At 46.1% G+C, this 13,646-nt stretch overlaps 1 protein-coding gene across 2 annotated transcripts in view; it reads right to left on the bottom strand.

Moving 5' to 3' along the window:
• The window catches only part of h6pd (hexose-6-phosphate dehydrogenase (glucose 1-dehydrogenase)), a 90,237-nt gene that overhangs the window by 42,018 nt on the left and 34,573 nt on the right, over nt 1–13,646 (bottom strand). For both annotated transcript variants that reach the window (XM_070861042.1, XM_070861041.1), the window contains exon 3: nt 11,399–11,516. In XM_070861042.1, coding sequence (XP_070717143.1) covers nt 11,399–11,516 — 118 coding nt within the window. The remainder of the gene's footprint in view (nt 1–11,398; nt 11,517–13,646) is intronic.

Raw genomic sequence — 13,646 nt, 5'->3', positions numbered from 1 at the left:
ACTAAAACGCCCAAACAGATCGTGCAGCCCTGGTCTCGTGCTTCTGTTTCAATGGGAATGACGACATTCGTGAAAACGGGCCAACACGGAACAAGTGGTCAGTTTCGGATCAGGCTCAAGTTAATCCCCGAAGTAAAAACTGGCTGCAGGCGAGATGATGCCACAGGGCACTGCCGAGCCAACGCACACAGTGCTTTAGAAGTACCGAGACCCAGCGTCCGTCCCTGAAGGCCTGAGCTCTTACCCAGAGGTTATCCACTTAAGTAGGAAAAATAAAAAAGCAGATTCTTATTGAAACGGAGTGTGATTACAAAATGCCGCGGTACAGAGGGACCTGGGGGTCCTTGTGCATGAAACACAAAAAGTTGGCATGCAGGTATCGCAAGTAATTACGAAAGCAAATGGAATGTTGGCCTTTATTGCAAGGGGGCTAGAGTATAAAAGCAGAGAAGTCCTGCTACAACTGTACAGGGTATTGGTGAGGCCACACCTGGAGTACTGCGTGCAGTTTTGGTCTCCTTATTTATGAAAGGATATACTTGCATTGGAGGCAGTTCAGAGAAGGTTCACTGGGTTGATTCCTGAGATGAAGGGGTAGACTTATGAAGAAAGGTTGACCAGATTGGGCCTAAGCTCATTGGAGTTTAGAAGAATGAGAGGTGGTCTTACTGAAACATATCAGATTATGAGGGGGGCTTGACAGGGTAGATGCAGAGGGGATGTTTCCCCTCGTGGGGGAATCTAGAACTAGGGGGCATCGTTTCAGAATAAGGGGCTGCCCATTTAAAATAGAGATGGAGGAGGAATGTCTTCTCTCAGAGGGTCGTGAATCTTTGGAATTCTCTGTCCCAGAGAGCTGTGGAGGCTGGGTCATTGAATATATTTAAGGTGGAGATAGACAGATTTTTGAACGATAAGGGAGTCAAGGGTTCTAGGGAGCAGGCAGCGAAGTGGAGTCGAGTTCATTATCAGATCAGCCATGGTCTTATTGAATGGCGGAGCAGGCTCGAGGGGGCCACATGGCCTACTCCTGCTCCTATTTCTTATGTTCTCATTATGTCGCTTTGGGGAGAGTGGGGGAGGGGGGGGGAATGATTTGAAAAGCGGAGGGCAACATGTCCTTGTGCCTCCGTTGCAGGCCTGTTAATAGCTGGCTGAGGCCTGGCTGGGATGTGACTGACCAGCTGCTCACCTTCTCAGTCACACTTGGTGAGCAGCCAAGAGAGGAGGCAGGATAAAAAGAGAGGGGGTTAACCACAGTATTGAAGGGGAGAAATTGAATACTCTGCGCGCGCACACAGCAACAGTGAATGTACTGTCCCAGTTTCATAAAGTTGCGACATATGGAGGCAGCACTGATGTATCACAAGTCCATCTACTAGCGCGCTCTGGGAGAGTAAAATGAAGGTCAGCGAGACTCGGAGCAGGCCATTTCTAACTTGGGGGAAAAGAAATCATTATTTTTAAACCGTCGAGACTGATGGTCAAGAACGGGTTCAAGTGGTACTCTGGGAAGAATGCATCCCATACAGGTGAATGAAATTGCACTCGCTCTGCAAGCGGATTGCTGATGCTGTCTCCTGCAACTGTGCCCTGCCAATTCAAGTCAGCAGTCTGAGCTCCTTCCGTGTTGCCACGGTCAAAGCATGAAAGATTAATTAAATTAATCAATACTGCAGATCCACCAGTGCCTGATGATTAAAGGCACATATAGTCTGACTCAGCACAGGCAGAGGCAGCCAGGCGGAACTATGTACATTACAACGTGTCGCCTAAAATAAAAGGACTGACCACAATGTGGTTCCTGAATGGCTGCTGTAATGGGAAGCACGATTATCCTGCGTTCGATTTCAAGGGCACAACCAGTCATAGTTTTTTCAGTGCATTCTAAAAACGGGAAACTCTGGGGGGCCCAGAAGGTTTCTCAATGATATCCTGACTCCTTGAAAGTCATAAATATTACAGTGTGTCAAAAAAAAACTGCAGTAGTTTTATTTCCGTACTAAAAAGCTGCCAGCATTGGGCTTTCCGCAGATAAAATGTCTGGTAACTGCGACAGACATTTCCAGATCCCCGCTCTTGGTTTGGAATGCGCATTTGCAGGCTGGGTAATTGCAGCCTGCAAGGAATCCTGCGACAGTGACCTCTGACGGCACACGACACTAAAACCTCAGCCGACATTGCAGTGTCAAGCCAAAGGTGGGCAGAGGAAACGTTTCAAGGACATCCTCAAAGCCTCCTTGACAAAGTGCAAATCCCCACTGACACCTGGGAGTCCCTGGCCAAAGACCACCCTAAGTGGAGGAAGTGCATCCAGGAGGGCACTGAGCACCTCGTGTCTCGTCGCCAAGAGCGTGCAGAAAGCAAGCGCAGGCAGCGGAAGGAGCGTGCGGCAAACCTGTCCCACCCATCTCTTCCCTCAACCACTGTCTGTCTCAACTGTAACAGAGACTGTAATTCCCGTATTGGACTGTTCAGCCACCGAAGGACTCAGTTTAAGAGTGGAAGCAAGTCTTCCTCGATTCCGAGGGACTGCCTATGGTGATGGTGATGCAGTGCAGTGCTGAAGGAGCGCTGCACTGTTAGAGGTGCCGTCTTTCGGATCAGACGTTAAACCATTCTGATAAATCTCTTCCGTGCCATCTCCACAGACTTACCGTCCTTCCTAAAGAGTGGTGCTCTTGCTTTCTAATGTCACTAAAATCACGGAGATATTTTAGACATCCTCACTTTGCCACAGTACACAGATGCCACTAATGTCGTTTACTTCTTTATTTCGATCTATAACTATGCACAAAAGGTTTATTGTCGACCTTGGGGCTGCACTGATGTTTATGGCAACTGAAGTTTTAAATTACATTTTAAAAATTAAAATTCAAGTGATGTTAATTAATAACCATTACAGCGCATCTCATGTGGGGAAACAATTCACTGTAATATTTACTACTAACTTTAACTGCCAGCAAACTATAAAAGTGCATTAAAAAATAAATGCTCTTTATCGAACATCCATTTTAGTTAATTAATTTCAGCCGTCAATCATACAAAAACATTTCCAGGTCAGAGGGAACAGTCAGGGAACTACCTGTAAGAACACAAGAATTAGGAACAGGAGTCAGCCATTCGGCCCCTCGAGCCTGCTCTGCCAATGAGATCATGGCTGATCTTCAATCTCAACTCCACTTTCCTGCACTATCTCCATATCCCTGGATTCCCTCATTATCCAAAAATCTATTGATCTCTGTCTTGAATAGACTCAACGACTGAGCCTCCACAGCCTTCTGGGGGTAGAGAATTCCAGAAATTCACCACCCTCTGATTGAAGAAATTTCTCCTCATCTCAGTCCGAAATGGCCAGGGACTCCCAGGTGTCAGTGGGGATGTTGCACTTTATCAGGGGGAGGCTTTGAGGGTGTCCTTGTAGCACTCACTCAGCACTGCATTGGGGAGTGCCAGCCTAGACTTTTGTGCTCACGTTCCTGGAGTGGGACTTGAACCCTCGACCTTCTGACTCAGAGGCGAGAGTGCTGCCCACTGAGCCACAAGCTGACACTGGAGCCATTTCTCTCACCTTTAGGGAATTGAAGTAGAGCCATCACACAGGTGAAGTACATAGAAACATAGAAAATAGGTTCAGGAGGAGGCCATTTGGTCCTTCTAGCCTGCACCGCCATTCAATGAGTTCATGGCTGAACATGAACTTCAGTACCCCATTCCTGCTTTCTCACCATACCCCTTGATCCCCCTAGTAGTAAGGACTTCATCTAACTCCCTTTTGAATACATTTAGTGAATTAGCCTCAACTACTTTCTGTGGTAGAGAATTCCACAGGTTCACCACTCTCTGGGTGAAGAAGTTTCTCCTCATCTCGGTCCTAAATGGCTTACCCCTTATCCTTAGACTGTGACCCCTGGTTCTGGACTTCCCCAACATTGGGAACATTCTTCCTACATCTAACCTGTCTAAACCCGTCAGAATTTTAAACATTTCTATGAGGTCCCCTCTCATTCTTCTGAACTCCAGTGAATACAAGCCCAGTTGATCCAGTCTTTCTTGATAGGTCAGTCCTGCCATCCCGGGAATCAGTCTGGTGAACCTTCGCTGCACTCCCTCAATAGCAAGAATGTCCTTCCTCAGGTTAGGAGACCAAAACTGTACACAATACTCCAGGTGTGGCCTCACCAAGGCCCTGTACTCAAATCCACTCGCTATGAAGGCCAACATGCCATTTGCTTTCTTAACCGCCTGCTGTACCTGCATGTCAACCTTCAATGACTGATGTACCATAACACCCAGGTCTCGTTGCACCTCTCCTTTTCCTAATCTGTCACCATTCAGATAATAGTCTGTCTCTCTGTTTTTACCACCAAAGTGGATAACCTCACATTTATCCACATTATAGTTCATCTGCCATGCATTTGCCCACTCACCTAACCTATCCAAATCACTCTGCAGCCTCATAGCATCCTCCTCGTACAGACTCGTGAGTTAAGCCCAAGGCTATACTACTCATTGAATTGATTTATTACTTAGACAGATACATAGGATATGCTGTATCTATATTATGGGTTCATTCCTGACATACACGGGCCTGTGCCTAACTGAAGCCTGCATCACCTACACAAGTTAATTAATCATATTCGTACTTCTTCAATTCATTCTAAATTATCCACAAACCTCTCATTAATGTTCTTGAACCTTCTTAATCACCAAAATGTCATTTTTGGCTTCATAAACCCTGATTATTTCCTCTGCCTCGACACTGCAGTGTCAGCTGATGTTTTTATCCTGAGACTGTGACCCCTGGTTCTAGACTCCCCAGCCCGGGGAAACATCCTCCCTGCAACCACCCTGTCAAGCTCTGTAAGAATTTTATGTTTCAATGAGATCACCTCTCAGTCTTCGAAACTCTAGAGAATATAGACCTAGTCTACTCAATCTCTCCCCATAGGACAATCCCCCCATCCCAGGAATCAGTCTGGTGAACCTTCGTTGCACTCCCTCTATGGCATGTTTACCTGTACTTGACTACAGATAGAAAATCACACCAATATCCATACATTCACTCCAGGAGCACCTACTTGCACAGTCAGTTAGCTAATATGCCTTTAATAGGGTACTTATCCAGAAATGAATGAACTATGGATGAACTACAACAATTGTACATTCCTGTCTGGCATAGAAATAAAAAAGGGAAGGTGGCTCAACCGTGGCTATCAAGGGAAATCAGGGATAGTATTAAAGCCAAGGAAGTGGCATACAAATTGGCCAGAAATAGCAGCGAACCTGGGGACTGGGAGAAATTTAGAACTCAGCAGAGGAGGACAAAGGGTTTGATTAGGGCAGGGAAAATGGAGTATGAGAAGAAGCTTGCAGGGAACATTAAGACGGATTGCAAAAGTTTCTATAGATATGTAAAGAGAAAAAGGTTAGTAAAGACAAATGTAGGTCCCCTGCAGTCAGAATCAGGGGAAGTCATAACGGGGAACAAAGAAATGGCGGACCAATTGAACAAGTACTTTGGTTCGGTATTCACGAAGGAGGACACGAACAACCTTCCGGTTATAAAAGGGGTCGGGGGGTCTAGTAAGGAGGAGGAACTGAGGGAAATCCTTATTAGCCGGGAAATTGTGTTGGGGAAATTGATGGGATTGAAGGCCGATAAATCCCCAGGGCCTGATGGACTGCATCCCAGAGTACTTAAGGAGGTGGCCTTGGAAATAGTGGATGCGTTGACAGTCATTTTCCAACATTCCATTGACTCTGGATCAGTTCCTATGGAGTGGAGGGTAGCCAATGTAACCCCACTTTTTAAAAAAGGAGGGAGAGAGAAAACAGGGAATTATAGACCGGTCAGCCTGACATCGGTAGTGGGTAAAATGATGGAATCAATTATTAAGGATGTCATAGCAGTGCATTTGGAAAGAGGTGACATGATAGGTCCAAGTCAGCATGGATTTGTGAAAGGGAAATCATGCTTGACAAATCTTCTGGAATTTTTTGAGGATGTTTCCAGTAGAGTGGATAAGGGAGAACCAGTTGATGTGGTATATTTGGACTTTCAGAAGGCGTTCGACAAGGTCCCACACAAGAGATTGATGTGCAAAGTTAGAGCACATGGGATTGGGGGTAGTGTACTGACATGGATTGAGAACTGGTTGTCAGACAGGAAGCAAAGAGTAGGAGTAAATGGGTACTTTTCAGAATGGCAGGCAGTGACTAGTGGGGTACCGCAAGGTTCTGTGCTGGGGCCCCAGCTGTTTACACTGTACATTAATGATTTAGATGAGGGGATTAAATGTAGTATCTCCAAATTTGCGGATGACACTAAGTTGGGTGGCAGTGTGAGCTGCGAGGAGGATGCTGTGAGGCTGCAGAGCGACTTGGATAGGTTAGGTGAGTGGGCAAATGCATGGCAGATGAAGTATAATGTGGATAAATGTGAGGTTATCCACTTTGGTGGTAAAAACAGAGAGACAGACTATTATCTGAATGGTGACAGATTAGGAAAAGGGGAGGTGCAAAGAGACCTGGGTGTCATGGTACATCAGTCATTGAAGGTTGGCATGCAGGTGCAGCAGGCGGTTAAGAAAGCAAATGGCATGTTGGCCTTCATAGCAAGGGGATTTGAGTACAGGGGCAGGGAGGTGTTGCTACAGTTGTACAGGGCATTGGTGAGGCCACACCTGGAGTATTGTGTACAGTTTTGGTCTCCTAACCTGAGGAAGGACATTCTTGCTATTGAGGGAGTGCAGCGAAGGTTCACCAGACTGATTCCCGGGATGGCGGGACTGACCTATCAAGAAAGACTGGATCAACTGGGCTTGTATTCACTGGAGTTCAGAAGAATGAGAGGGGACCTCATAGAAACATATAAAATTCTGACGGGGTTAGACAGGTTAGATGCAGGAAGAATGTTCCCAATGTTGGGGAAGTCCAGAACCAGGGGTCACAGTCTAAGGATAAGGGGTAAGCCATTTAGGACCGAGATGCGGAGGAACTTCTTCACCCAGAGAGTGGTGAACCTGTGGAATTCTCTACCACAGAAAGTTGTTGAGGCCAATTCACTAAATATATTCAAAAAGGAGTTAGATGAGGTCCTTACTGCTAGGGGGATCAAGGGGTATGGCGAGAAAGCAGGAATGGGGTACTGAAGTTGAATGTTCAGCCATGAACTCATTGAATGGCGGTGCAGGCTAGAAGGGCCGAATGGCCTACTCCTGCACCTATTTTCTATGTTTCTATGTTTCTATGTTTCTAAACTATCAGGGGACTAGAAACTTTCTGCATCATCTAAGATTATTTGTGGTTGAATCACTTTTAACAGCTGAGGGCATTTCCTGCAAATAATCAGGGTTTATGAAGCCAAAAATGACATTTTGGTGATTAAGAAGGTTCAAGAATATTAATGAGAGGTTTGTGGATAATTTAGAATGAATTAAAGAAGTATGAATATGATTAATTAACTTGTGCAGGTGATGCAGGCTTCATTTGGGCATAGGCCCATGTATGTCAGGAATGAACACATAATATAGATACAGCAAATCCTATGTATCTGTCAGAGTAATAAATCAATTCAACGAGTAGTATAGCCTTAGGGTTAACTCATGAGTCCGTACTTCACCTGTGTGATGGCTCTACTTCAATTCCTTAAAGGTGAGAGAAATGGCTCCAGTGTGAGCTGTGGCTCAGTGGGCAGCACTCTCGCCTCTGAGTCGGAAGGTTGTGGGTTCAAGTCCCACTCCAGGAACTTGAGCACATAAATCTAGGCTGACACTCCCCAGTGCAGTGCTGAAGGAGTGCCGCACTGTCGGAGGTGTCGTCTTTCGGATGAGACGTTAAACTGAGGCCCCGTCTGCCCTCTCAGGTGGACGTAAAAGATCCCGCAGCACTATTTTAAAGAAGAGCAGGAGAGTTTCCCCAGTGTCCTGGGCCAATATTTATCCCTCAATCAACATAACATAAACAGATTATCTGATCATTATCACATTGCTGTTTGTGGGAACTTGCTGTGTGCAAGTTGGCTGCCGCGTTTCCTACATTGTGACAGTGACTGCACTTCAAACAGGACTTCACTGGCTGTAAAGCGCTTTGGGATGTCCTGAGGTTTTGAAAGGCACTATATAAATGCAAGACTTTCTTTTTTTCTTTTAGTGAGCACGTTGCTGTCACCAACACTGTATGAAAGACAACTTTGTTTTTGTATTAATAGGAGAACAATTGCATGATATATTTCACACACTGATACTGAAATGGCAGACTATGATAAGGCAAAGAAAGCAGTAACTGATCATTTCACTCCTCCCCACCCCGCTGCAAAATAGGACGTGTGAATCAATCATATTTAGATGGGATGAAAATACAAGAATGAATCTGTCGATGCCTTTTACACACACATTCACGACAAAGTGTAAAATGTGGTTTTGCTGTGAAGGACTGTGAAATCACAACATAGATTATGGAAGGACTTTCAGCTAAACTCCAAGCCCTGGAGATGAAGTGCATCTCAGTTAAGCTTTTGGAACAGGCCAGGGCACGTCATCGAGTTCAATGTTATTTCGTGAATGGTGGTGGGTAATTAAACAACTAACGGGAGGAGGTTGTTCCCCCTCCTCAACAATGGCGGAGCCCAGCATGTGAGCGCAAAGGACAAGGCTTAATTAAGCGTTTACAACCATCGTCAGCCAGAAGTACCGAGTGGATGATCTGTACCGGCCTCCTCCTGAGGTCCCCACCATCACAGCAGCCAGTCTTCAGCCAATTCGATTCGTTCCACGTGATATCAAGAAACGGCTGAGCGCACTTGATACAGTAAAGGCAGTGGGCCCTGACAACATCCTGGCTGTTGAGCTGAAGACTTGTGCTCCAGAACTAGCCTTGCCTCTAGCCAAGCTGTCCCAGGTCAACCGAAAACGCATATTAAATCACGCCAGGACAAAATTACATTTAATCCCGTCAATTCCAGCCATAAGTGTTGTTGCTGTGGCAGAAAGTACCCCCAAAATTAGAATCACAGAATGGTTACCGCACAGGAGGCGGCCATTCGGCCCATCGAGCCCGTGCCGGCTCTCTGCAACAGCACTTCAGCTAGTCCCACTCCCCCGCCCTTTCCCCGTAGCCGTTCAATTTATTTTTCCTTCAGGTACTTATCCAATTCCCTTTTGAAAGCCACGATTGAGTCTGCCTCCACCACCCTCTCAGGCAGCGCATTCCAGATCCCAACCAATCGCTGCGTAAAAATGTTTTCCCTCATGTCGCCTTTGGTTCTTCTGCCAATCGCCTTAAATCTGTGTCCTCTGGTTCTCGACCCTTCCACCAATGGGAACAGTTTCTCTCTATCTACTCTGTCCAGACCTCTCATGATTTTGAACACCTCGATCAAATCTCCTCTCAACCTTCTCTGCTCCAAGGAGAACAACCCCAGCTTCTCCAGTCCATCCATGTAACTGAAGTCCCTCATCCTGGAATCATTCTTGTAAATCTTTTCTGTGCGCTCTCTAAGGCCTTCACATCCTTCCTAAAGTGCAGTGCCCAGAATCGGAGACAATACTCCAGTTGAGGCCGAACCAGTGTTTGATACAGGTTCATCATAACCTCCTTGCTCTATGCCTCTATGAAACCCAGGATAAGTCACTGCTTAGCAACGAGGAAACAAAATCACTTCTATGGTGCTGTCAGTCATCCAAACATAGACAAAAATTTTGTCTGGGAATCAAATTTAATACCGACAAAGGGATTGGCTTAAGGCTTCAAGCACACTGGTGAAGATTAAATATTGGAATAGAAAGCTCTGCGATTTCTGAACTCAGTGGAATCATCCACTCAATATCAACATTTGCCGATCATCGTCTCGGCAGGATTTCTGCAGTGCGGCGGGATTTGTTCCTTCACTGAATGAAAGAGATGATTCTGCCTCGAGCTCTGGAGCTGAAATGTTCTACATATATTGTCAGAGCAATCTCAACACAGCAGAGACCCAGGGTGCCTGTGCGAGCTCCATATCAGAGCTACCCGCTCCGCTACCATTTGGGTGTCGTTTCCTTACGCCATTTAGTATTTGTCTTCAGATGTTGCTCTAATTTCCTCTTAAATATGGTGATCAACTGGGCTTCGATATTATGGTCTAATAAAAGCATGCCGAAAACAAACGCAGGCAGCGGAAGGAGCGTGCAGCAAACCAGACTCCCCCCACCCACCCTTTCCGCCAACGACTGACAGAGACTGTAATTCCCGTATTGGATTGTACCGTCACCTCAGAACTCACTTTTGGAGTGGAAGCAAGTCTTCCTCGATTTCGAGGGACTGCCTCTGATGATAACCCTTTAAGTGAGAACATTTATTCTAATCTACTTCTCGCACTAATCCCAAAAAATCAAGTCCCCTTTTCACTGAAAACAATCTTGCACTATTTACCCTTTCCAAATTTCAAACACCGACTGATTTCTGCCCCCTTCACCTCCTCTGCTCCCGTGAATGTCGCCCTACATTTGCACCAGCTTTTTTTTAAAAAACATAATTATACCGTCTCAATCCACATGCATCGGACAGTCCCTGGCAATCTGGATGTTTGACACACAAATTTGGGATGAGAACAGTGGCATCTCGTTGGTAGATAAACCCTAAATCAGCATACCAAGACCCAAAAGTGTCGGCCAATTAAAGGGAACATTGACCTCAGCCTTACACGTAGCCCACGAGGATCCATGGAAGGCTCCCAAGTTTCCCATCAAGGCAAAAAGCTTGGGTGCTTCTGTCCCAGGGACTCTGTGTCGACTCTTCCCATGCTTTAGTATCCTTGCAGTGTCAGCTGTGGTTCAGTGGGTAGCACACTCACCTCTGAGTCAGAAGGTTGTGGGTTCAAGTCCCACTCCAGAGACTTGAGCATGTAAATCTAGGCTGAAACTCCAGTCCAGTGCTGAGGGAGCGCCGCACTGTCGGAGGTGCCGTCTTTTGGATGAGATGTTAAACCTGCTCTCTCGGGTGGGCGTAAAATATTCCATGGCATTATTTCGAAGAAGAGCAGGGGGAGTTATCCCCGGTGTCCTGGGGCCAATATTTATCCCTCAATTAACATCACTAAAACAGATTATCTGGTCATTATCACATTGCATTTTGTGGGAGCTTGCTGTGCGCAATTGGCTGCCACATTTCATAAGAAGATAAAAATTAGGAGCAGGAGTGGGCCATTTGGCCCCTCGAGCCTGCTCCGCCATTCAATGAGATCATGGCTGATCTTCTACCTCAAGTTTGCCATATGAAGAAAGGTTGAGCAGGTTTGGCCTATACTCCTTGGAGTTTAGAAGAATGAGAGGTAATCTTACTGAAACTTATAAGAAAATGAGGGGGCTCGACAGGGTACTAGCTTCAGCAGCAACACAACTTCTCGCATTTCCCCTACCTTTAGAATCGAGAGTCTCTTTCATGACTATTTCCACTCTTTCAATGTGATGCTGGTTCCAGATGGGATCCAAGGATTGGCGATTATCGTGCCGGAACGGCAAGATATGGGCAATTGCCTGAAACCACGGTTAGAGAAAAAAAAGGTAATGAATGCAAATATTGAGCCATGTCCAATTTATTTTTTCACCTCAGGTACCGAGCTCTTGGACACAAACACGGCACCCTGCTGGATTTGGTGAATGGGGATCTGTTCCTGCTTCTCCATCAATGCTATGTTATTTTTTAATTTGTTAACAGGATGTGGGCGTCCTTGGCAAGGCCGGCATTTATTGCCCGTCCCTAATTGCCCTCGTGGAGCTGGTGGTGAGCCGCCTTCTTGAACCACTTTTTTTTTTAAGCGGTTTGGTGCAACTGAGTGTCTCGCTGGGCCATTTCAGAGGGCAGTTAAGAGTCAATTACATTGCTGTGGGTCTGGAGTCACATAGAGGCCAGACTGGGTAAGGGCGGCAGATTTCCTTCCCTGAAGGACATCAGTGAACCAGATGGGTTTTTACAACAATCCGGTTGTTTCATGGTCACCATTACTGATACGAGCTTTATATTCCAGATTTATTGAATTAATTGAATTAAATTCCCCAGCTGCCGTGGTGGGATTTGAACCCACGTCTCCGGATCATTAATCCAGGCCTCTGATTAGTAGCCGAATAACAAAGCCACTACGCTACCGTTCCCACATGAAGTGCCTCGGCAGGTTTGACTACGTTAAAAACACTATGCAAATTTAAGTTGTTGTAAAGCCAGACAAGGGCTTAACCCGCTGCACGGAGTCATTTACCTCCCTCTCTGCAAAAGTATCGTGCTTCCACTCGATAGCCACTTAAATTAAACTCGCCACGGCTTCTTCGGCAGCACCTCCCAAACACGCAATCTCTATCATTGAAACATTGAAAATAGGTGCAGGAGTAGGGCATTCGGCCCTTCGAGCCTGCACCACTATTCAATAAGATCATGGCTGATCATTCACCTCAGTACCCCTTTCCCGCCATACCCCTTGATCCCTTTAACTGTAAGGGCTGTATCTAACTCCCTCTTGAATATATCCAATGAACTGGCATCAACAACTCGCTGCGGTAGGGAATTCCACAGGTTAACAACTCTCTGAGTGAAGAAGTTCCTCCTCATTTCAGTCCTAAATGGCTTACCCCTTATCCTTAGACTGTGACCCCTGGGTTCTGGACTTCCCCAACATCGGCAACATTCTTCCTGCATCTAACCTGTCCAGTCCCATCAGAATTTTATATGTTTCTATAAGATCCCCTCTCATCCTTCTAAACTCCAGTGAATACAAGCCCAGTCGATCCAGTCTCTCCTCAGATGTCAGTCCTGCCATCCCGGGAATCAGTCCGGTGAACCTTCGCTGCACTCCCTCAATTGCAAGAACGTCCTTCCTCAGATTAGGAGACCAAAACTGAATACAATATTCCAGATGAGGCCTCACCAAGGCCCTGTACAACTGCAGTAAGAACTCCCTGCTCCGATACTCAAATCCCCTAGCTATGAAGGCCAGCATACCATTTGCCTTCTTCACTGCCTGCTGTACCTGCATGCCAACTTTCAATGACTAATGAACCATGACACCCAGGTCTCGTTGCACCTTCCCATTTCCTAATCTTCCGCCATTAAGATAATATTCTGTCTTCGCATTTTTGCCCCCAAAGTGGATAAGCTCACATTTATCCACATTATACTGCATCTGCCTACATTTGCCCACTCACCTAACCTGTCCAAGTCACCCTGCAGCCTCTTAGCGTCCCCCTCACAGCTCACACCGCCACCCAGTTTAGTGTCATCTGCAAACTTGGAGATATTACACTCAATTCCTTCATCCAAATCATTGATGTATATTGTAAATAGCTGGGGTCCCAGCACTGAGCCCTGCGGCACTCCACTAGTCACTGCCTGCCATTCTGAAAAGGACCCGTTTATCCTGACTCTCTGCTTCCTGTCTGCCAACCAGTTCTCTATCCACGTCAGTATATTACCCCCAATACCATGTGCTTTGATTTTGCACACCAATCTCTTGTGTGGGACCTTATTAAAAGCCTTTTGAAAGTCCAAATACACCATATCCATTGGTTCTCCTTGTCCACTCTACTAGTTACATCCTCAAAAAATTCCAGAAGATTTGTCAAGCATGATTTCCCCTTCATAAATCCATGCTGACTTGGACCGATCCCGTCACTGCT

This window comes from Pristiophorus japonicus, chromosome 18, assembly GCF_044704955.1.
Source record: "Pristiophorus japonicus isolate sPriJap1 chromosome 18, sPriJap1.hap1, whole genome shotgun sequence".
Classification (NCBI taxonomy): domain Eukaryota; kingdom Metazoa; phylum Chordata; class Chondrichthyes; family Pristiophoridae; genus Pristiophorus; species Pristiophorus japonicus.
Note: the sequence above shows the minus strand (reverse complement) of the source record. Positions and strands in the feature narration are given on the sequence as shown.